Genomic DNA, 24,342 nt, shown 5'->3' with positions numbered 1-24,342 from the left:
AGACACTTATTCGAGGTCTCTGCTATGGCCATCAAAGCTGGGCTATTGGTGTCTGAAGATGACCTTTTAGTTTAGGGTTTTCTGACAACTGGCCTCCTATATATTCGATCGCCAAAACATTTTTCGGACGACATTAGGTTGTTGGGCCTTAGCCCGATGATTTTTTTTTCCCTAAAATATACTGATATAAATAACCTTCAAATTTTACAACTATGGTCACTTCGGGTGGGCTCAAACACATTGGATTTCATTGTTTTTTTTTTTTTTTTTGAACAAATAAAAGAAGAAATTGTTCTGACAAATAAACTTTTAAATTTATTGATGAATCAATTAAATTAAACTTCAAATTTTATTAGATTTTATTTCTACAACAGAGTTACATTGCCTTCCAGTTTTTTGTCTGCACTACTGTTTGTTAACAAACAACTATGAACATAATGCTTAATCTTGAAAGAAGTAAAATTAAAAATCAAACAAATGATTGTTCCATCTGCATAAGGAAAAATTTTCATTAGAAAGGGCCTAGCCATATGCAGGCTATTTGGATGGACATTCAAGCCCATAAAACAGGTTCAAAAAGTCGCTTGTTCACGAAATTTATCATCAGCTCACATTTGGAACGGCAGGTTGTGAACCTTGTTGAAATAGAGCTTTTGATATAAGTTTTTCTGTGAGAGATTTAGATGGTCCATCACAGTATCAGTTGCCCCTATCTGCAAAACACTCAAACATATGCCATGTTAAAGGGCTTCATGAAAGGCAAGTGCCAAATATTCTCTCATTTTGGCCAGGTCCTTGATGGAGCAGACAGACCACCAACAATGTTTGATGGATCCTAACCTCCAATAAAACTACATAAACCAAAATCTGGGAATATAGGTGCACCAGAATGTTGAAAATGAAGGTAAGGAGCAGCCAATTTGGGGGGTTAAAAGTCAGTCAGCCATGCTTATATTGCAGGGGAAAGAAATAAAAAGAAAAAAAAAAAAAAAAACATGTTGAACAATAATGGGAGAAAGCAATAAAAAAAAACAAGCCCACCACTGCCTCAACAAATGGCAAAGTTAGAGGGTGTTCCAGCATCAGACCTCCAGCAACCTTGAATGGGATTCCTTCACCAATCTGAGCACAGCTCGCCATCAAGATAGGCTTGAATTGGGTGAAAAAGAATAGCTCAAGAAAAAAAAAATCAAGTGATTACACGTGTATACAAAATTTACCAGGCTATCAATGAACTCCTCTGGTATGTCATGGAAGTGTAGCTGTTGCACAATAACTAATCTTATTCTGTTGGGACTGATTAGAAATTGACTTAAAGAAAGGTAGAATGGATCCAGTTTCCAATTAGAAAATGCTTCCATTGACAACAGTTTATTCAAAAAACAAAATGCTTCTATTGACAATTCATCATTGCTCTTCACCAAAAGCAGAAGCTAAATATATCTGGAAATAAGTATTACCTCTGCACTTTCCCATCCACCTTTGCTTGCTCCTGTTCTAATGTTAGTCACAAGAACAGATCCTACCACTGCTGCATTGCCACCAGAATATCTTGCAACCATAGGTAAAATTTAAATACATCTAATTCTTGTAGTTTGAAGACATCACATTGAAGCACATTAAACAAACCTTTGATAAATTCCAGCGCTTCTTCCTTGCTGCATGGTTTTTCTCTGATCATCCCTTTATAGACAACCACCTACATATACAGGTAAGAAATAACCTTGTATAATTTCCATGGACAACCAAGAAAAATGCCAGCAAATGGTGATACCTGTGACAAATTTTATACAGGATAGGCCAAAAACCAACATAAGTCCTAATAAACGCCACCTTTATCCATTAAACTCTTTTTTTTTCTTTTTTCAGGGCTGAGATATAAATGCTTCTCAGTGATGATTCTTGGTGCACTTTTTAGCTAATTTTTTTTTTTTAAAAAAAGAAGGATCCTTCAAATATATAACGACAACGCAATGAAGAATATCGTATCTTAAGTACTTAACAATGTTGTGGGAGCATCTTTCTCTAGCGTACCATCAGTGTTCTGGAGCCTTGACATGATGACAGCTGCCTAGGAAAAAAGAAATTAAAATTCAGAAGCCATCAAAAGGACAAAAACTGCTGAATGAAATGAAGAGATTCCTCGGTTACTGATGTAAACCATTGATTTAGGTTCTATCCCATAAAGTCAAATCACAAATCAAGACCTCTAGTGAAAAGCTGCTGAAGCTCTACATTGCAAGTTCGAATAAAATATTGCTCACGTGAAAATGAAATGGTAAAGCATGAACAAGAGATAACTGGGAGTAATTACAATAGGTACAACAAAGCAAAGGAGGTCATACCTTTGCCTCAGCAAGAGCCGTCACCAATTCTTTTGGCTTTTCTTTTCTAATATTTTTCTCGTCTATATCTGCAGTCTGTCTGAATCACATATTTAGTTAAATTTCTTCCAATAGAATTCTTTACCAGAGAAAATCCAAACGTTTAAAAAAATCATGCTTGAAAGCTCAATTTTAAGCGAACCTCAAAATAAATTTTCAGGCCAGAAAGCCATTTTTTTTTTTAAATCATACTAGAAAAACCCAACTTTTGTCCTTTAGTTAGAATCAGGGCTGACTAGTTTAAGTATGGCAATTCTTTTTGATAATTCTTCTTTCCCGTTTAAAGCCCCTTCGGAAGCAATGTATATATATACCAGCAACCCGTAGCTGTAACAAAATACCATGATCGTAAGCTCATAACTCATTTCAGCTAGGATTCGTTGCCAAGCCATTGATGAAGAACCCAATATTATCTGTCATCAAATAAAAAAAATCATAGTAATTGACTGTGAAGAAACAAAAACTAATTCATGTCAAGAGTATGGAGGAGCCAGGGAGGTGGTCTCTCTCTTGCTCCCTTTAAATTTTCAAATTAAAACAATGCAAACCAATTTCAAAGCTAAAAAATTGTCACAAACTTTAAGGTTGAGCTCTGTTACATTGAAAAAACTTCAACTTTTCATTCCATAAAAAACCAAGTTTTCTTTTTCATTTAAGTTTTGATTGAACAGCCAAGAAAATGCCTGGAAACAAAGGTGTTTGCCATTTTCAGTTTAAATTTTTATAAAGCTTTTCAGGTGAATTGAAGGTTAAACAGTGAAACGAACCTTAAAAGATGATTCTCCAGCTGCCATTTCTCTCTCTTTTACAAGCTCCGCTTTCTTAGGGTTGATGCTTGGATAAGCTGTGCCTGAAAAGTGAAAACTACACGCTTCAAGTCTCCAAACACTTCGTATCTCCATGGATCATTTAATTCCTTCTTTAGAGGAAGTCAACCAATAAGGATTTGCCGCGCAAGCAAAGCCTGTCTACCAAATTACCCAAAAACTCTTCTTTGTGGAATCGAGACCACATCTACTGTACGATGTCGTTCCAATCACATAAAAAAAGAAAGGCATTAGTTGAAACTAATAAACGACAACGTTTAGTGTAGTCTATGGTAAAGTGGTAAATTTCTCGTTATCGTTTTGTAACGCTTCTTCATCTTCTTTCCCAAGCACTGTTCTTGCCGTGCAAGCTAGGATTTTCTTTTCCCTTGAATGTAGTATTTATATCTCAATTCTCTCACTTGGTTCAGCATTTTTCAAGTTGATTTGGGTTTGCTTTTCTGTTAAGGTTTTACCCTGTTTCTACATCAACTTTTCACAGTCTTTTGCTTTATACTAATTTCCCTTCGTTTGCTAGAGTAATTGTTATAACTTTGATGTCTTCCTTGTTTAGGTTCTAGCCAGGCTGATGGGGTCCGAGAAAAACCAAGCTGTAACTCATACCGCAGAATCTGAATCTGCTCCAGGTTCGACTTCTTTATGTCAAGGTTGAAATTGAGAAGGGATGGTTGTGGCTAATAATAATAATAATAATAATAAGTGGATTTCAGTGAGTTTTTTATTGATGCTCATTGTTTCAAGGAAAATTTACAAAAGGTAAGTAATTATTACAAGCATTTTTTATTTTTGTTTTCTTTGCTTAACAACATGAAGTGGGAAAAAAAAGGAGATTCTATTAGTATTTACGTGTTGTTCTGATTAACAGCTTAATTATTTTGGTGGAAGATTTATTATTATTATTATTATTATTATTATTATTATTATCATTAACTTCCACCAAAATAATTAAGCCTTTAATCAGAACAACACGTAAATAGCAAAAGAATCTCCCTTTGTTATTATTATTATTATTATTATTATCATTAGCCATGAACCATCTCTTCTCACATTTCAACCCTTGACATAAAGAAGTGGATTTCAGTGAGTTTTTTATTGATGCTCCCATTGATGAACACAGTGATTGCAAGGAAAATTTACAAAAGGGACGTAATTATTACGAGCGTTATTGATTTTTGTTTTCTTTGCTTAACAACATGAAGGGGAAAGAAAAAAAGAGATTCTTTTGTTAATTATGTGTTGTTCTGATTAATGACTTAATTATTTCGGTGGAAAACAGGTGATTGACAGATGGGACGACCGGAATTGCAAATGATAAATTTGCACTGATAAAAGTATTTTCATTTTCCAGAAGAAAGATTATATCCGGCCTTAGTATACCTGGTAGCTCTCCCTGTCCCTTTCTTATAATAGCTAGAAAATAGGAAATCTTTCCCATGATTTATTATTTGGGATTTGAAAGTTAGGTGCAACAGTTGTTCAGGGAACTGTTAGATAACTGGGTTTTTTTCTCCTTATTTCTTAGGCATTGCAGTAAGAATTACTCTTTTTTTTACAAGAAAAAACTGAAATTTAAGACTAAAGAAAGAGAATTGTCGGATTGATATTTGAATTTTAAATTTTATGGATTGAATGTTATTTTTTTAACAGTAAGTGATGATTGCATAAATCAATTGAGATAATTTTAAATTCAATTATCTCTTTTTTGAATTATGATTTTGTTCTATTCTTCCTGCCTACAGGCAAAATTATAATTATCTTTCGCCTGTCTTGCCTGCTGAACTGTAACTTTGAAGTTAATTTTAAGGCAATGGAGGGGAGTACAGATTTCTTGACTATCTATATTAGATGAGGAAGATTTGTATGTTGGGAAAATGCTTCTTAGTGGGAAAAGGAACAAACAAAATCAGTTGTATGACATAAAAGAAAAAAAGGGTAGTCAGATTTATCATTTATCATAGTGCGCACATAGGGGTCGGTAGGTAAGAACATTACATCAAAAAGGAAGAAAAAGGACAAGAAAAAATGTAAAGGAAGATAAATGGCTGCTTCTACTGTCGCATTTGTTAGAAATCTGACCTACAGGTTTCAAACATAGATTTGATATCAGTTGTTCGGATTACGACAGATCTGATTCTTGTTTTTAGACAAAAACTCTGGCAAGTGATTTATAAGCTGAAAACTGGTTTCTCTACAGACCGGTTGTTTTCTGTACAGAGGAAAGACAAGTAGAATTGTAGGCATCATAGCGAGCAAAGAGCAGATCGAAAAATACAGCAACTGCTTTCTGAGATGCCGGGTTTGTTATCAGATCATCTTTTTCCTGTTTCAGGCAGACACATATTCAAGGTCTCTGCTACTGGCGTCTGAAGATGACCTTTAAGTTTAGGGTTTTCCAACAACGCCCTCCCTTCTATTTAATCCTCCTGCCAAAAAATTTTTCTAATGATATTACATTGTTGGGCCTTAGGCTGATGATTTTTTTTTCCCTAAAATATGCTGACATAAATAAGCTTCAAATTTTACAACTAGGTCACTTCAGGTGAGCTCAAGCATATTCGATTTCATTTTCTTTTTTGGCAAATAAAAAAAAAGATTATAAGGATTTGCATTCGGATTTTTTATTTATTGATTGTTATAATAATTATATGAATTAAATAAATTAAATTTCGAATTTTATTGGATTTCATTTCTACGAGTTTTACATTTCCTTTCATTTTTTTTTGGTACTAATGTTTGTCAACAAACAACTACTAACAAACTGTAATCTTGAGAGAGGTGAAAATCAAACAAAATGATTGTTCCATCTGCATAAGGAAAAAAAATTTTCAGTAGCAAGGGCCTAGCTGTATGCAGTCTATTTGGATGGAGATTCAAGCCAATTAATTCCGCATGGGTTCAAAAAGTCGCTTGTTCACGAAATTTATCCTCAGCTCAAATTCGGAAAGGAAACTTGTCGACATAAAGCTTCCTGTATAAGTTTTTCTGTGAGAGATTTAGATAGTCCCATCACAGTATCAGTTGCCCCTATCTGCAAAACACTCAAACATATGCTATGTCAGAGGAATTCATGCAAGGCAAGTGCCAAATACTCTCTCATCTTGAACAGATAACCTAGGTCATTTACAGCCCTTGATGGAGCAGACAGACCACTAACAATGTTGAGGTGCATCCTAACATCCAATAAAACTATTTTGCGGACAATTTGTGGGGTTTAAAGTCAGTAAGCCATGTCTATCGTGCAGGGGAAAGAAACAAAAAAAAAAAATCATGTTGAACGATAATGGGAGAAAGAATTAAAAAAAAAAAAGAAAAAGCTCACCACTGCCTCAACAAACGGTAAAGTTAGAGGGTGTTCTAGCATCAGACCTCCAGCAACCTTGAATGGGATTCCTTCATCAATCTGAGAACAGCTTGCCATCAAGAAAGACTTCAATCAGGTGAAAAAAAATAGCTCAAGAAAAAAAAAACATCAAGCGATTACATTTGTATACAAATTTTACCAGGTTATCAATGACCTCCTCTGGTATTTCATGGAAGTATACCTGTAGCACAATAAATGATCCTATTCTCTTGGGACCGATTAGAAACTGACTTAAACAAAGGTGGAATGGATCCAGTTTCCAATTAGAAAATGCTTCTATTGACAATTCATCATTGCTCTTCACCAAAATCAGAAGCTAAATATATCTGGAAATAAGTAGTACCTCTGCACTTTCCCATCCACCTTTGCGTGCTCCTGTTCTAAGGTTGGTCACAAGAACAGATCCTACCACTGCCGCATTGGCCCCAGAATACCCTGCAACCATAGGTAACATTTAATTACATCTAATTCTTGCAGTTTGAAGACATCACATTGAAGCACATTAAACAAACCTTTGATAAATTCCCGCGCTTCTTCCTCACCGCATGGTTCTCTGATCATCCCTTTATAGACAACCACCTACACATACAGGGAAGAAATAACCTTATATAATTTCTATGGACAACCAAGAAAAAACCACCAAATGGTGATACCTGTGACATATTTTATACAGTGCAGGCCAAAAATAATTATAGTAACCAACATAAGTTCTAATAAACGCCATCTTTATCGATTAAACTCTTTTTTTTCTCACGGCTGAGATATGAATACTTTTCAGTGATGATTCTTGGAAATTACCGTATCTGCAGTTATTAACAAGGTCGTGTGAGCATCTTTCTCTAGCGTACTACTAGCGTTCTGGAGCCTTGGCGTGATGGCAGCTGCCTAGGAAAAAAGAAATTACAACTCAGAAGCCATCAAAAAAACAAAAAATGCTGAATGAAATGAAGGGAATCCGCGTGTACTGATGTAAACCATTGATTTAGGTTCTATCCCATCAAGTCAAATCACATATCAAGACCTCTAGTGAAAAGCTGCTGAAGCTCCAGCTTGCAAGTTCGAATAAAACATTACTCACGTGAAAATGAAATAGTAAAGCATGAGCAACGGTGCGCTTTGTGAGATAACTGAGAGTAATTACAATAGGTACAACAAAGCAAAAGAGATCATACCTTCGCCTCAGCAAGATCCGTCACCAATTATTCGGGCTTTTTCTTTTCTAATACTTTTCTCATCTATATCTGCAGTCTAAATTACATATTTATTTAAATTTCTTCCAATAGAATTCTTCACTAGAGAAAATCCAAATACTTTTCCTTCCCAAACGTTTAAAAAAAAAAATCATGTTTAAAAGCTCAATTTCAAAGCCCCTTTGGAAGTGATGTACATATATCAGCCAGTAGCTGTAACAAAATACCATGATTGTAAACTCATAACCCATTTCAGCTAGGATTCGTTGCCGAGCCATTGATGAAGAACCCAATATTATCCGTCATCAAATCAAAATTATCATAGTAATTGATTGTGAAGAAACAAAAATTAATTCATGTCAAGAGTATGGAGGAGCCAGGGAGGTGGTCTTTCTCTTGCTCCCTTTAAATTTTCAAATAAAAACAATGCAAACCAATTTCAAAGCTAAAAAATTGTCACAAACTTTAAGGTTGAGCTCTGTTACATTGAAAAAGCATCAACTTTTCATTCCCTAAATAACCAAGTTTTTTTTTTTTTTTTTTCATTTAAGTTTTGATTGAACAGCCAAGAAAATGTCTAGAAACAAGGGTGTTTGCCATTTTCAGTTTAAATTTTAATAAAGCTTTTGAGGTGAATTGAAGGTTAAACAATGAAACGAACCTTAAAAGATGATTCTCCAGCAGCCATTTCTCTCTCTCACTCTCTTACAAGCTCCGATTTCTTAGGATGCTGCTCGGATAAGCTGTGCCTGAAAAGTGAAAACTACACTCTTCCAAGTCACCAAACACTCCGTATCTCCCACAGTTAGTTGCTACGGTTCATTTAATTCCTTCTTTAGAGGAAGTCAACCAATAAGGATTAGCCGCGCGAGCAGAGGCTGTCTACCAAATTACCTAAAAACTCTTCTTCTGGAATCGAGACCATATCTACTGTACGCTGTCGTTCCAGTCACGTCGAAAAAGGAAGGTATTAGGTGAAACTACTAAACGACAACGATTAGTTTAGTCTACGGTAAAGTAGTAAATTTCTCGCTATCGTTTTGTAACGCTTTTTTCATCTTCCATTCCGAGCACTGTTCTTGCCGTGCAAGCTAGTGTTTGCTTTTCCCTTGAATGGAGTATTTATATCTCAATTCTCTCACTTGGTTCAGCATTTTTCGCATTGATATGGGTTTGCTTTTCTGTTAAGGTTTTACCCTGTTTCTACATCAACTTTTCACAGTCTTTAGCTTTATACTAATTTCCCTTCGTTTGCTTGTGTAATTGTTATAACTTTGATGTCTTCATTGTTTTGGTTCTAGCCAGGCTGATGGGATGCCAGAAAAACCGAGCTGAAACTCAAACCGCAGAATTTGAATCTGCTCCAGGTTCGACTTCTTTACGTCAAGGCTTGAAATCTGAGAAGGGATGGTTCGTGGCTAATAATAATAAGTGGATTTCAGTGAGTTTTTCTATTGATGCTCCCATTGATGAACACGGTGATTGTTTCAAGGAAAATTTACAGAAGGTACGTAATTGTTACAAGCGTTTTTATTTTTGTTTTCTTTGCTAACCACATAAAGTGGAAAAAAAAAAAAGGAGATTCTTTTGTTATTTACGTGTTGTTCTGATTAATGGCTTAATTATTTTGGTGGAAAACAAGTGATTTGATTGACAGATGGGACGACCGGAATGGCATATGATAAAAGTATTTTCTCTTTTCAGAAGAAAGATTATATCTGGCCGCAATAAAACTGGGAGTTCTCACTGTCGCTTTCTCATAATAGCTAGAAAATAGGAAATCTTTCCCATGCTTTATTATTTGGGATTTGAAAGTTAAGTGCAACAGTTTTTCAGGAACTGTTAAATAACTGGGTTTTTTCCCCCGGTATTTCTTAGGCATTGTAGTTAGAATTACAATTTTTTTTACGTATAGAATTGATATTTAAATCTTAAATTTGTAAATTGAATGTCATTTTTTAAAAAAATAATGATCCTATAAATTAATTGAATTAATTTTAAATTCAATTATATCTTTTTTTGAACTATGATTTTGTTTCATTCTTCTTATTTACAGCCAAAATTATAATTCTCTTTCTCCTCTCTTCTTCGCTGAACTGTAACTTTGAGGTTAATTTTAGGGTGTGGTACAGATTTCTTGACTATCTATTTCGATGAGAAAGATTGGTATGCTGGGAAAATGCTTCTTACTTAGTGGGAAAAGGAACAAATAAAATCAGTTGTATGACATAAAAAAAGAAAAAGGGACAATCAGATTTATCATTTTTCATGGTGTCCACATAGGGGTTGGTTGGTGAGAACATTACATCAAAAAGGCAGAAAAAGGACAAGAAAGAATGTAAAGGAAGATAAATGCAAGCCTCTACTGTTGCATTTGTTAGAAATCCGATCTACAAGTTTTCAATATAGTTTTGATATCAGTTGTTAAGATTACAACAGCTGTGCTTCTAGTTTTTAGACAAAAACTCTGGCAAATCATTTGTATGCTGAAAGATGGTTTCTCTACAGCCGGTTGTTTTCTATAGAGAGGAAAGACAAGTAGAATTGTAGGCATCATAGCGAGCAAAAAGCTGATAGACAAATACAAAAACTGCTTTCTGAGATGCCGAGTTTGTTATCAGATCATCTGTTTCCTGTTTCAGGCAGAAACATATTCGAGTTCTCTACTACGGCCAAGAAACCCCGGCTATTGGTGTCTGAAGATGACCTTTTAGTTTAGGGTTCTCAACTGCCCTCCTATTTATTCAATCCTCCTGGGCCTAAATATTTTTCTACAACATTAGGTTGTTGGGCCGCATCCCATGATTTTTTCAATTTTTTTTAAAAATAATTACACAAATCGAATAAATTAAATTTCATTTCATTTCTACAACAGAGTTTTACATTTCCTTCCATTTTTTTTTTTTTGGTGCTAATGTATGTTAACAAACAACTATGAACAAGTTCATATGTTTAATCTTGAAGAGGTGAAATTGAAAATCAAACAAAATGATTGTTCCGTCTGCATACGAAAAAAAATTTTCGTTAGAAAGGGCATAGCCGTATGCAGTCTATTTGGATGGGCATTCAAGTCCATAAATTCCTCTTGGGTTCAAAAAGTCGCTTGTTCACGAAATTTGTCATCAGCTCACATTTAGAACGCCAGGTGGTGAACCTTGTTGAAATAGAGCTTCCTGTACAAAGTTTTTCTGTGAGAGATTTAGATGGTCCCATCACAGTATCAGTTGCCCCTTTCTGCAAAACACTCAACATATGCTATGTCAGAGGAATTCATGAAAGGAAAGTGCCAAATACTTTCTCATATTGGCCAGGTCCTTGATGGAGCAGACAGACCACTAACAATGTTGGGATGGATCCTAACCTCCAATAAAACTACATAAACCAAAATCTGGGAATATAGGTGCCCCATAATGTTGAAAATGAAGTTAAGAACCAGACAATTTGGGGGGTTTAAAGTCAGTTAGCCATGTTTATATTGCAGGGGAAAGAAACAAATAAGAAATTGTTGAACAACAATGGGAGAAAGAATTAAGAAAAACAAGCTCACCACTGCCTCAACAAATGGCAACGTTAGAGGGTGTTCTAGCATCAGACCTCCAGCAACCTTGAATGGGATTCCTTCATCAATCTGATAAAAGCTTGCCATCAAGAAAGACTTGAATTGGGTGAAAAAGAATAGCTCAAGAGAAAAAAAAATCCAAGTGATTACGTTTGTATACAAATTTTACCAGGCTATCAATGACCTCCTCTGGTATATCATGGAAGTATGCCTGTAGCACAATAACTAATCTTATTCTCTCGGGACTGATTAGAGACTGACTTAAAGAAAGGTAGAATGGATCCAGTTTCCAATTAGAAAATGCTTCTATTAACAGGAGTTTATTCAGAAAAGAAAACTAAAGAAAAAGGAAAAAAAGTAAAGATTAGATTACAATTCATCGTTGCTCTTCACCAAAAGCAGAAGCTAAATATATCTGGAAACAAGTAGTCCCTCTGCACCTTCCCATCCGCCTTTGCTTGCTCCTGTTCTAAGGTTAGTCACAAGAACAGATCCTACCACTGCTGCATTGCCTCCAGAATATCCTGCAAGCATAGGTAACATTTAAATACATCTAATTCTTGTAGTTTGAAGACATCATATTGAAGCACATTAAACAAACCTTTGATAAATTCCTGCGCTTCTTCCTCGCCACATGGTTTTTCTCTGATCATCCCTTTATAGACAACCACCTACATATACAGGCAAGAAATAACCTTGTATAATTTCCATGGACAACCAAGAAAAAGGCCAGCAACTGGTGACACCTGTGACATATTTTATACAGGGCAGGCCAAAAACCAACATAAGTTCTAATAAACGCTACCTTTATCAATTAAACTTCTTTTTTTTCAGGGCTGAGATATAAATGCTTTTCAGTGATGATTCTTGGTGCACTTGTTAGCTAAATTAAAAAAAAAAAAAAAAAGATCCTTCAACTATAGAACGACAAGGCATTGAAGAATACCGTATCTGCAGTAATTAACAAGGTCGTGTGAGCATCTTTCTCTAGCATACTACCAGTGTTCTGGAGCCTTGAAATGATGGCAGCTGCCTGGGAAAAAAGAAATTGAAAACTCAGAAGCCATCAAAAGGACAAAAACTGCTGAATGAAAAGAAGAGATACCTCGGTTACTGATGTAAACCATTGATTTAGGTTCTATACCATAAAGTCAAATCACAAATCAAGACCTCTAGTGAAAAGCTGCTGAAGCTTTACATTGCAAGTTCGAATAAAATATTGCTAACGTGAAAATGAAATAGTAAACATGAACAACAGTGCACTTGGTGAGATAACTGAGAGTAATTACAATAGGTACAACAAAGCAAAAGAGGTCAGACCTTTGCCTCAGCAAGAGCTGTCACCAATTCTTCTGGCTTTTCTTTTGTAATACTTTTCTCATCTATATCTGCAGTCTAAATCACATATTTAGTTAAATTTCTTCCAATAGAATTCTTCCCTAGAGAAAATCCAGATACTTTTCCTTCCCAAACGTTTTAAAAAAAAAATCATGTTTAAAAGCTCAATTTCAAAGCCCCTTTGGAAGTGATGTACATATATCAGCCAGTAGCTTTAACAAAATACCATGATTGTAAACTCATAACCCATTTCAGCTAGGATTCGTTGCCGAGCCATTGATGAAGAACCCAATATTATCTGTCATCAAATCAAAATGTCATTATAATTGATTGTGAAGAAACAAAAATTAATTCATGTCAAGAGTATGGAGGAGCCAGGCAGGTGGTCTCTCTCTTGCTCCCTTTAAATTTTCAAACAAAAACAATGCAAACCAATTTCAATGCTAAAAAATTGTCACAAACTTTAGTGTTGAGCTCTGGTACATTGAAAAAGCATAAACTTTTCATTCCCTAAAAAACCAAGCGTATTTTTTCATTTAAGTTTTGATTGAACAGCCAAGAAATTCCTTGGAAAGAAAGGGTGTTTGCCATTTTCAGTTTAAATTGAATTGAATGTTAAACAGTGAAAAGAACCTTAAAAGATGATTCTCCAGCAGCCATTGCTCTCTCTCTTACAAGCTCCGCTTTCTTAGGGATGCTGCTTGGATAAGCTGTGCCTAAAATGTGAAAACTACACGCTTCCAAGTCTCCAAACACTCCGTATCTCCCACAGTTCGTTTGCTACGGTTCATTTAATTCCGTCTTTAGAGGAAGGCAAGCAATAAGGATTAGCCGCGCGAGCAAAGGCTGTCTACCAAATTACCAAAAAACTCTTCTTCTGGAATCGAGACCATATCTACCGTACGCTGTCGTTCCGGTCACGTCAGAAAAGGAAGGCAATTGTTGAACATACTAAACGACAACGTTTAGTTTAGTCTATGGTAAAGTGGTAAATTTCTCGTTATCGTTTTGTAACGCTTCTTCAGCTTCTTTCCCAAGCACTGTTCTTGCCGCGCAAGCTAGGATTTTCTTTTCCCTGGAATGTAGTATTTATATCTCAATTCTCTCATTTGGTTCAGCATTTTTCAAGTTGATTTGGGTTTGCTGTTTTGTTAAGGTTTTACCCCGTTTCTACATCAACTTTTCAGTCTTTTGCTTAAGACTAATTTCCCTTCTTTTGCTTGAGTAATTGTTATAAATTTGATGTCTTCCTTGTTTAGGTTGTAGCCAAGCGGATGGGATCCCAGAAAAACCGAGCTGAAACTCAAACCGCATAATCTGAATCTGCTCCAGGTTCGACTTCTTTACGTCAAGGTTGAAATCTGAGAAGGGATGGTTGTGGCTAATAATAATAATAATAGTAAGTGGATTTCAGTGAGTTTTTTATTGATGCTCCCATTAATAAATACAGTGATTGTTTCAAGTAAAATTTACAAATGGTACGTAATTATTACAAGCATTTTTTATTTTTGTTTTCTTTGCTTAACAACATGAAGTGGGAAAAAAAAAAAAAAAAGAGATTCTTTTCTTATTTACGTGTTGTTCTGATTAACGGCTTAATTATTTTGGTGGAAGATATTATTATTATTATTATTATTAGCCACGAACCCTCTATTCTCATATTTCAACCCTTCACGTAATTAAGTGGATTTCAGTGAGTTTTTTGTTGATGCTCCCATAGATGAACACGGTGATTGTTTCAAGGAAAATTTACAGAAGGGACGTAATTATTACAAGCATTATTGATTTTTGTTTTCTTTGCTTAACAACATGAAGGGGAAAAAAAAAAGAGATTCTTTTGTTGTTTACGTGTTGTTCTGATTAATTAATTATTTTGGTGGAAAACAGGTGATTGACAGATGGGACGACTGGAATTGCAAATGATAAATTTGCAATGATAAAAGTATTTTCTCTTTTCGGAAGAAAGATTATATCTGGCCGCAATATACCTGGGAGTTCTCCCTGTTCCTTTCTAATAATAGCTGGAAAATCGAAAATCTTTCCCATGCTTTATTCTTTGGGACTTTGAAAGTTGGGTGCAACAGTTTTTCAGGGAACTGTTAAATAACTGGGTTTTTTCCCCTTTTTTCTTAGGCATTGCAGTAAGAATTACTCTTTTTTTTTTTTACAAAAAGGCTGGAATTTGAGAATAAAGAAAAAGAATTGTCGGATTGAATCTCATCTCATGCATAAATCAACTGAGTTAATTTTAAATTCAATTATCTCTTTTTTATCTATGATTTTGTTCTATTCATTCCATCTACAGCCAAAATTATAATTCTCTTTCGTCTGTCTTGCCTGCTGAACTGTAACTTTGAGGTTAATTTAAAGGCAATGGAGGGTAGTACAAATTTCTTGACTTCTACATTAGATGAGAAGGATTAGTGTGTTGGGAAAATGCTTCTTATTTAGTGTGAAAAGCAACAAATTAAATCAGTTGTATGACATTAAAAAAAAGAAGAAGGTGATAGTCAGATTTATCATTTATCATAGTGTCCATATACGGGGTTGGTAGGTAAGAACATTACATCAAAAAGGAAGAAAAAGGACAACAAAGAATGTAAAGGAAGATAAATGGCTGTCTCTTCTGTCGCATTTGTTTGAAATCCGATCTACAAGTTTCGAACATAGTTTTGATATCAGTTGTTAAAATTACGATGACTCTAGGTTATAGACAAAAACTCTGGTGAGTGATTTGTAAGCTGAAAGCCGGTTTCTCTACAAAACGGTTGTTTTCTATAGAGAAGAAAGACAAGTAGAATTGTAGTCATCATAGCGAGCAAAGAGCTGAGAGAAAAATACAGCAATCGCTTTCTGAGATGCCAAGTTTGTTATCAGATCATCGTTTTCCTGTTTCAGGCAGACAAATATTCGAGGTCTCTGCTACGGCCATGAAACCTCGGCTATTGGTGTCTGAAGATGACCTTTTAGTTTAGGGTTTTCTAACAACTGCCCTCCCATTTATTCAATCCTCCTGCCAAAACATTTTTCTAGCGGCATTATATTGTTGGGCCTTAGGCTGATGATTTTTTTTTACCCAAAAAATGCTGACATAAATAAGTTTCAAATTTTATTTCTAGGTCACTTCAGTTGAGCTCAAGCATATTGGATTTTTTTTTTTTTGGCAAATAAAAATGAAGATTACAAGGATTTGCATTCGAATTTTAGATTTATTGATTGTTATGATAATTATATGTATGAAATGAATTAAATTTCAAATTTTATTGGGATTTCATTTCTACAGAGTTTTACATTTCCTTTCATTTTTTTTTTGGTACTAATGTATGTTAACAAACAACTATTAACAAAATGTTTAATCTTGAGAGAGGTGAAAATCAAACAAAATGATTGTTCCATCTGCATAAGGAAAAAGAAAATTAGAAAGGGCCTAGCTATATGCAGTCTATTTGGATGGAGATTCAAGCCAATAAATTCCGCATGGGTTCAAAAAGTCGCTTGTTCACGAAATTTATCCTCAGCTCACATTCGGAAAGGAAACTTGTTGACAAAGAGCTTCCTGTATAAGTTTTTCTGTGAGAGATTTAGATAGTCCCATCACAGTATCAGTTGCCCCTATCTGCAAAACACTCAAACATATGCTATGTCAGAGCAATTCTTGAGAGGCAAGTGCCAAATACTCTCTCATATTGGCCAGGTCCTTGGTGGAACAGACAGACCACTAACAATGTTGGGATGGATCCTAACCTCCAATAAAACTACATAAACCAAAATCTGGGAATATAGGTGCCAATGAAGGTAAGGACCAGCCAATTTGGGGGGTTTAAAGTCAGTCAGCTCTGTTTATAGTGCAGGGGAAAGAAACAAAAGAAAAAACAAGTTGAAAAATAATGGGAGAAAGTAGCAAGAAAAACAAGCTCACCACTGCCTCAACAAATGGCAAAGTTAGAGGGTGTTCTAGCATCAGACCTCCAGCAACCTTGAATGGGATTCCTTCATCAATCTGAGAACAGCTCGCCATCAGGAAAGGCTAGAATCAAGAGAAAAAAAATCCAAGTGATTACATATGTATACAAATTTTACCAGGCTATCAATGGCCTCCTCTGGTATGTCATGGAAGTATACCTGTAGCACAATAACTAATCTTATTCTCTTGGGACTGATTAAAACTGACTTAAATAAAGGTAGAATGGATCCAGTTTCCAGGTTGAAAACGCTTCTATTGACAAGAATTTATTCGGAAAAGCAAACTAAAGAAAAAGGAAAAAAAAAAGAAGTAAAGATTAGAATACAATTCATTATTGCTCTTCACCAAAAGCAGAAGCTAAATATATCTGGAAATAAGTATTACCTCTGCACCTTCCCATCCACCTTTGCTTGCTCCTGTTCTAAGGTTAGTCACAAGAACAGATCCTACCACTGCTGCATTGGCCCCAGAATATCCTGCAACCATAGGTAACATTTAAATACATCTAATTCTTGTAGTTGGAAGACATCACATTGAAGCACATTAAACAAACCTTTGATAAATTCCCTCGCTTCTTCCTCGCTGCATGGTTTTTCTCTGATCATCCCTTTATAGACGACCACCTACACATACAGGTAAGAAAAAACCTTATATAATTTCCATGGACAACCAAGAAAAAAACCAGCAAATGGTGATACCTGTGACATATTTTATACAAGGCAGGCCAAAAATAATTATAGTAACCAACATAAGTTCTAATAAACGCCATCTTTATCAATTAAACTCGTTTTGTTTCGCTTTTTAGTGATGATTCTTGGTAATTACCGTATCTGCAGTAATTAACAAGGTCGTGTGAGCATCTTTCTCTAGCATACTACCAGTGTTCTGGAGCCTTGACATGATGGCAGTTGCCTAGGAAAAATGAAATTGAAACTCAGAAGCCATCAAAAGGACAAAACTGCTTAATGAAATGAAGAGATTCCTCGTGTACTGATGTAAGCCATTGATTTATTTTCTATCCTACAAAGTCAAGTCACAAATCAAGACCTCTAGCGAAAAGCTGCTGAAGCTCTACATTGCAGGTTCGAATTAAATATTGTTCATGTGAAAATGAAATAGTAAAGAATTAACAACAGTGCGCTTTGTGAGATAACTGAGAGTAATTACAAAAGGTACAACAAAGCAAAAGAGGTCATACCTTTGCCTCAGCAAGAGCCATCACCAATTCTTCTGGCTTTTCTTTTCTAATACTTTTCTCATCTATATCTGCAGTCTAAATCACATATTTAGTTAAATTTCTTCCAATAGAATTCTTCACTAGAGAAAATCCAAACGTTCAAAAAAAAAATCATGCTTAAAAGCTCAATTTTAAGCCAACTTCAAAAGAATTTTCCAATCCAGAAAACCCTTTTTTTTTTTCAAATCATACTTGAAAAACCAACTTTTGTCCTTTAGTTAGAATCAGGGCTGACTAGTTTAAGTATGGCAATTCTTTTTGATAATTTTTTCCCTTTTTAAAGCCAAGCCACACATATATACAGACACACACACACACACCAGCCAGTAGCTTTAACAAAATACCATGATTGTAAACTCATAACCCATTTCAGCTAGGATTCGTTGCCGAGCCATTGATGAAGAACCCAATATTATCTGGCATCAAATCAAATATCATAGCAATTGATTATGAAGAAACAAAAATTGATTCATGTCAAGAGTATGAAGGAGCAAGTGAGGTGGTCTCTCTTGCTCCCTTCGAAATTTCTAATAAAAACAATGCAAAACAATTTCAAAGCTAAAAAATTTTATCATAAACTTTAAGGTTGAGCTCTGTTCCATTGAAAAAAGCATCATCTTTTCATTCCGTGAAAAACCAAGTGTTCTTTTTCATTTAAGTTACGCTTGAACAGCCAAGAAAATGCCTCTTAATAAAGGGTGTTTGCCATTTTCAGTTTAAATTTTTATAAAGCTTTTGAGGTTAATTGAAGGTTTAACAGTGAAACGAACCTTAAAAGATGATTCTCCAGCAGCCATTTCTCTTTCTCTCTCACTCTCTTACAAGCTCCGCTTTCTTAGGGATACTGCTTGGATAAGCTGTGCCTGAAAAGTAAAAACTACACACTTCCTAGTCTCCAAACGCTTCGTATCTTCCACAGTTCACTTGCTACGGTTCTTTTAATTCCTTCTTTAGAGGATGTCAACCAATAAGGGTTTGCCGCGCGAGCAAAGGCTGTCTTCCAAAATTACCTAAAAACTCTACTTTCAGAATCGCGACTATATCTACTGCACGCTGTCGTTTCAGTCACGTCGAAATTGGAAGGCATTAGGTGAAACTACTAAACGACAACGTTTAATTTAGTCTATGGTAAAGTCGTAAATTTCTCGTTGTCGTTTTGTAACTCTTCTTTATCTTCTTTTCCAAGCACTGTTCTTGCCGCGCTAGCTAGAATTTGCTTTATATCTCAATTACCTCACTTGGTTCAGCATTTTTCAAGTTGATTTGGGTTTGCCTTTTTGTTAAGGTTTTACCCTGTTTCTACATCAACTTTTTACGGTCTTTTGCTTTAGACTAATTTCCCTTCGTTTGCTAGAGTAATTGTTATAATTTTGATGTCTTCCTTGTTCAGGTTCTAGCCAGACTGATGGGAACCAAGAAAAACGAAGCTGAAACTCAAACCGCTGAATCTGAATTTGCTCCAGGTTCGACTTCTTTAAGTCTCAGGTGGAAATCTGAGAATGGAGGGCCCGTGGCTAATAAAAATAATTATCATAATATCATTAATAATAATAAGTGGATTTCGGTGAGTTTATTCATGCTCCCATTGACATTGATAAACACAGAGATTGTTTCAAGGAAAATTTACAAAAGGTACGTAATTATTACAAGCATTATTGATTTTTGTTTTGTTTGCTTAACAACATGAAGTGAAAAAAAAAAAAAAAAAAAAGAGATTCTTTAGTTATTTACGTGTTGTTCTGATTAATGGCTTAATTATTTTTGGTAGGAAACAGATGATTGACAGATGGGACGACTGGAATTGCGAATGATAAATTTGCAATGATAAAAGTATTTTCTCTTTTCAGAAGAAAGATTATATCTGGCCACAATAAACCTGGGAGTTTCCCTGTCCCTTTCTCGTAATAGCTAGGAAAATCTTTCCCATGCTTTATTATTTGGGATTTGAAAGTTAGGTGCAACAGTTTTTCAGGGAACTGTTAATTATCTGGGTTTTTTCCCCTTATTTCTTAGGCATTGCAGTAAGAATTACCAATTTTTTTTAACGTTGTATTGATATTTGAATATTAAATTTGATGGATTGAATATCATTTTTTTAAGAATAAATGATGATTGTATAAATTAATTAAATTAATTTTAAAGTTAATTGTTAATTTTTAACTATGATTTTGTTTCTTTCTTCTTATTTGCAGCCAAAATTATAATTCTCTTTCTTCTCTCTTCCGCGCTGAAATGTAACTTTGAGGTTAATTTTAGGGCGTAGGACAGATTTCTTGACTATGTGAGAAAGATTAGTGGGAAAAGGAACAAATAAAATCAGTTGTATGACATAAAATGAAAAAAAGAAAAAAGTGAGTCAGATTTATCATTTATCGCAGTCCACATTGGGGTCGGTAGATAAGAACATTACATAAAAAGAAAGAAAAAGGACAACAAAGAATGTAAAGGAAGATAAATGGCAGCCTCATCTGTTGGATTTGTTAGAAATTCGATCTACAAGATTGAGAAATAGTTTTGATATCAATTGTTAAGGTTACAATGATTTTAATTTTAATTATTAGGTAAAATTTTTCAATCAAATAAATATATAAACTAACGAAAGTAAAATAAAATAATCAATTAACTATATAAAAAATAATAATTTAACGTATTTTAATCAAATCAGCTTACACTCATGAATAAAAAAAAATATGAATTAATTATAAAAAATTACAAACAAATAATTAATTAATACTTAATACAAAACAAACTAATACCCATTGATCTTTTCATTTTTTTTTTTAATTTTATTAAATATTTTTAACTTAAATAAGCATATACTCGTGTGATTCATCATACTTATGTAGATTTTTTTATTCTCTTTTAGTATACTCAAACATATCCGCCTATAAAAAAATTTTCAATCTTTTCTTATAATATGAGATGTCTACCTAATAAAATTTATAAATCTTTTATATATTTTATTCATGCTTAATCCTACAGAGACTTCAATAATTTATAAGTATAATAACTTGTCTATTATGAATCTTTTCCCTTTATAATTTTTTTCTTTACAAATCTTTTTATCCATAAAGTAATAATATGATTTGAGTCATTATTCTTAATAATTTTCACATTAATAAAAATTTCATTAAATTATTAATTTTCATACTAAACATGTTTGGTTACACTTAAAATGTAAATCTCATAACAATCATCTCTTATATCTCCACATTACATGTAAATCAAATCTCAAAATATGAACTTAAACTCTTTTCTTGATTTAAATTCCTTTAGACTTGCATCTTCTCATATCTAAAACCTTGCTTGATAACAGTTGTTAGGAATCTTTTCCATAAGTTTTGAACATGGCTCTAGTAATAGTTGTCAAGATTGCGACAACTCTATTTCTAATTGTTATGCAAAAAATCTCAATTTAATAAACATTTAAGTCAATGGAAGTAAAATTAAATTATCAATCAATTACATAAAAAATAATAATTTTAGATGATTCAACTTAATCAGTCTACACCTTATGTCCATGGATGAGAAAAAATTTACTAGTTATGAAAAATCATAAATAAAAAAAATCATTAACACTTAATACCAAACCAAATAATACCTATGGACCTCTCATTATTCTCTAATACGATGAAGCATTTTCAATTCAAACAAGCAGAAATGGGTCACCATATTTATGTGAATCATTTCATTCTCTTTTAGTTTACTCAAACACATATACCTACAAGAACTTTTTCAATCTGCTTTAGTTCTACCCAATAAAACTTTACAATTCTCTTAAAAAAAATTTTAATACCTAGAGATTCTAATTATTTATAAGTATAATAACTTATTTATCAAGAATTCACTTTTTCTTATAATTTTTTTCTTTTAAATCTTCTTATTAATGAAGTTATATCTAATGAATCTCAAATAAATTTCTTATAAGATTTGAATCATTATTTCTAACAACATCAATCATTGTACCCTAAAGCTTTAGATACTTGGTTTTGTAGAATTTTTAAAAAATAATAAAAACAAAAATTGGCACAAGATTAACTGATAAATCTAGTGCTACAAAATTTGATAAGATTTGTTTAAAAAAAGTTTGATTTTAACTTGTCAATTGGAATGAATCACAATATGTAAGTGATGAAACTGTTACTAATCAGAATGAACAATGGATAAAGAGAAGCATGTTTGAAGTGCAGACCAGATTAAAATCTAAGATTAACTCCACATATTGAATTTCATTCCTGTGGCAGGAAAACTTGAAATGATGCTTCATCACTCCAATGATGCACTGCCCTTTTCCCACAAGCAAATTGATGCATCTAACAACTTTGAATTTATGACAATTTTGGAACAGGTAAATGGAAATATGAATATGTTACCTCTCCTCTTCATTGTTAATGTCATTAATCCTGCTGCTTCCTCCATTCTTCTATACTTAGGAAGGGGTACTTTGCATGATTCAATGCGCTTGATGTCACCTAAGAGGATTTCATACTGCCTCTTTACCACCAACAAGCTTGGCTATTTTGCCATCGATCAGGAATATCCTTATCGTATATTGCCAGAGTATTCTCAAACAATTTGTTCTGCTCAGGCGTTCAATTTAAGTTGTAGGAAGAGGAAGAACATTGGCTAGATCCCATTTTGTTACCAGAAAAAGGATAATCCAGTTGCTGATGACCAAAGCCTTGATCAGTGCTAATCTGATTGAAGAAGAAGAAAAATGGAAGGGAAATCCAAAGGCATAAAATTATATGGCAGATAAGCACACACTGTGATTCAAGATAGAAGACTCAATGAGCAAAGAAAACTCCATTTGGGCACTGAATGATCCGGAAACAAGGCTTGATAGGTTGATGCTAGTTACCAAATACAATTTTATAGCATATATTATATGATAATTCATCATCCACAATTTGAAGTGAGAGGGAAAGAGTGGGAATTTGGGATCAATATTCCAAGGATGGTCAATTTTTTCATTTTCAAGTTTCTTCAATTCAGGTATAGTTTATCAATTATAAGTACGATGTTGTGATAATTTATTAGCAAGTTGGATTTCTTAAATAGATAATGCAGTTGACATGCTTGAAAGAAATGAACCTACTGAGCACTGACATGTTATAAATATATAGGTTAGATGACCAAAACTCAAAAACCACTCCAATCTTCAAGGAAATGATAGGAAAATGTGGAGGAAAAAAAAGCTGGTGAAAGCTGTGAGAGCAAGCTTGGAACTTTGTAGTAGAGAATACTAGAAATACCCAAGAAACTTAACAGGAAGAAGTTATGGAAAAATTCTCAACTCTTTCCTACATATGGCTCTTTCAATACCAACTCTTGGGGATTACTTTCTAGTGGTTTCCTAGTAGTTTCTTTTATCATGAGGGATACAAGAAGCAAAATGGTCAAAAAGTAATGGAGAACTGAAATTCTTGCAGCTTCCCAATAATACTAGTCACTCACCAATGTGCAAACAAGCCTTTACCTAGTGAATTGGAATTGCATATAGATACAAACATTCATTTTTATCTTAATCATTACTGCTAATTTTGCAGTTTGATCTCCAAACAATCAGAAATCATTACTGCAAAGAGCTAGACAGAGATGAATCACGGTGCCAGCCAAACAATGAAGTTCCAGATCGTTATACATAGGGATGTAGATATTAATCTTTTTTTCCTGTCAAGTTGTTCTGCTTTTTCATTGACTAAATTCAGTGAACATTGATTTCAATACTCCGTGAAAGAGTTGCATGTTGGCCTTATCCAAAGAAAAACTTTGAAACTACAAGGCTGATTGTTGAGGAAGATAAGACTATGAATCTCATGTCTATCATGTCAGCATCTTTTATTGTAAGCCATAAAACATGCATATAATCAATCTCTAACAACCAAATTTGACTCCTAATGTATGCCACTTTTACCCCACTTTTCTTTTCTTTGTCCTTTACTTAATTTGGTTAAAGCTAGACGGTGGTGTCAACTTCTTTCTGATCCTGGTTTAATCAGAAAATGGCAAAGCTCCTTTCAAGAGAAAAAGAGGGAAAATGATAAGGTCCCACCGAGATTTGAACTCGGGTTACTGGATTCAGAGTCCAATGTCCTGACCACTAGACCATGGGACCTCAGTTGCTAGAAAGCTCCCAATAATTCTTCTAATTGGATTTACAGAGGCAAAATCGTAGAGACGATAAGATAGTAGTTTACAGTTATCGCTTTCAAGAAGTGCGCAAGCGTCCCACGTCAACCTTAAAAAAGTTTCTACTGAAATTTTTTTTAACCGGCGGTTCGGAAATATGGCGGAGAGGCTTTAACGGCAGCTCTACGGCCGCCACCCAAGCACTAAAGTAGACGAAATGGGATGCATTGGTGATCGGCGGTGGGCATATTGGCTTGCCAGCGCGGCCTGTACGTGACGTCATAGGTTGGGCAGCCGTAGCCGAAGAAATTATTCCTGGCTTCAAATTCTCTCGTTTTAGCTATATAAAT

At 34.3% G+C, this 24,342-nt stretch overlaps 2 protein-coding genes, 4 long non-coding RNA genes, 1 other non-coding gene and 1 pseudogene across 13 annotated transcripts; 3 read left to right on the top strand and 5 right to left on the bottom strand.

The window, feature by feature from the left end:
- Positions 1–374: 374 nt before the first annotated feature.
- Positions 375–3,257, bottom strand: LOC149513891 (uncharacterized). The gene is made up of 3 exons (XR_016330073.1): positions 3,152–3,257; positions 2,346–2,797; positions 375–2,067 (listed from the first exon to the last, which is right to left on the bottom strand). It is a non-coding gene; the product is annotated as an uncharacterized LOC149513891 (long non-coding RNA).
- A 212-nt stretch (positions 3,258–3,469) lies between these two features.
- On the top strand, positions 3,470–15,777 carry LOC149513890 (uncharacterized). The gene is made up of 4 exons (XR_016330067.1): positions 3,470–3,659; positions 3,765–4,591; positions 4,951–5,557; positions 15,575–15,777. It is a non-coding gene; the product is annotated as an uncharacterized LOC149513890 (long non-coding RNA).
- On the bottom strand, positions 5,551–8,064 carry LOC111300046 (uncharacterized; the record flags this gene model as incomplete). Its single annotated transcript, XM_089747731.1, is given in 10 exon segments — positions 5,551–6,239; positions 6,531–6,611; positions 6,712–6,753; positions 6,916–7,007; positions 7,085–7,151; positions 7,371–7,457; positions 7,594–7,686; positions 7,745–7,783; positions 7,785–7,820; positions 7,990–8,064. Coding segments are annotated over 10 exon segments (714 nt in total), but the record flags the coding sequence as incomplete, so codon positions are not given.
- On the top strand, positions 8,850–9,719 carry LOC111301074 (uncharacterized). Of its 3 annotated transcripts, none has more exons than XR_016330070.1 (3): positions 8,850–8,951; positions 9,064–9,269; positions 9,405–9,719. It is a non-coding gene; the product is annotated as an uncharacterized LOC111301074 (long non-coding RNA). The 3 variants fall into 3 exon arrangements; XR_016330069.1 differs by having other exon boundaries at positions 8,911–8,951; positions 9,068–9,269; XR_016330068.1 differs by lacking the exon at positions 8,850–8,951 and having other exon boundaries at positions 8,965–9,269.
- Positions 10,607–13,421, bottom strand: LOC111300047 (uncharacterized; annotated as a pseudogene). Its single transcript, XR_016330066.1, has 9 exons — positions 13,293–13,421; positions 12,886–12,957; positions 12,642–12,716; positions 12,268–12,354; positions 11,923–11,992; positions 11,745–11,845; positions 11,491–11,532; positions 11,310–11,390; positions 10,607–10,996 (listed from the first exon to the last, which is right to left on the bottom strand). The product of XR_016330066.1 is annotated as an uncharacterized LOC111300047 (transcript).
- Positions 15,778–15,913: 136 nt separating the features above from the next.
- On the bottom strand, positions 15,914–18,786 carry LOC111300784 (uncharacterized). Of its 4 annotated transcripts, XM_089747992.1 has the most exons (9): positions 18,631–18,786; positions 18,205–18,276; positions 17,822–17,896; positions 17,449–17,535; positions 17,177–17,246; positions 17,008–17,099; positions 16,740–16,781; positions 16,579–16,659; positions 15,919–16,275 (listed from the first exon to the last, which is right to left on the bottom strand). In XM_089747992.1, exons 1-9 carry the CDS (start codon positions 18,655–18,657, stop codon positions 16,174–16,176), a joined length of 648 nt encoding a protein of 215 aa, XP_089604118.1. In that variant the 5' UTR covers positions 18,658–18,786; the 3' UTR covers positions 15,919–16,173. The 4 variants fall into 4 exon arrangements, with proteins under 4 accessions (XP_089604119.1, XP_089604120.1, XP_089604121.1 ...); XM_089747993.1 differs by lacking the exon at positions 16,740–16,781 and having other exon boundaries at positions 15,914–16,275; positions 16,579–16,686; XM_089747994.1 differs by lacking the exon at positions 16,740–16,781 and having other exon boundaries at positions 15,914–16,275.
- A 232-nt stretch (positions 18,787–19,018) lies between these two features.
- On the top strand, positions 19,019–19,902 carry LOC149513889 (uncharacterized). Its single transcript, XR_016330071.1, has 3 exons — positions 19,019–19,145; positions 19,251–19,492; positions 19,629–19,902. It is a non-coding gene; the product is annotated as an uncharacterized LOC149513889 (long non-coding RNA).
- Positions 19,903–23,906: 4,004 nt separating this feature from the next.
- TRNAQ-CUG (transfer RNA glutamine (anticodon CUG)) lies at positions 23,907–23,978 on the bottom strand. Its single transcript has one exon. It is a non-coding gene; the product is annotated as a tRNA-Gln (tRNA).
- Positions 23,979–24,342: the final 364 nt, after the last annotated feature.

This window comes from Durio zibethinus, chromosome 18 (assembly GCF_047325235.1).
Source record: "Durio zibethinus cultivar Kanyao isolate XHJ-2024 chromosome 18, ASM4732523v1, whole genome shotgun sequence".
In the NCBI taxonomy this organism is placed as follows: domain Eukaryota; kingdom Viridiplantae; phylum Streptophyta; class Magnoliopsida; order Malvales; family Malvaceae; genus Durio; species Durio zibethinus.
Note: the sequence above shows the minus strand (reverse complement) of the source record. Positions and strands in the feature narration are given on the sequence as shown.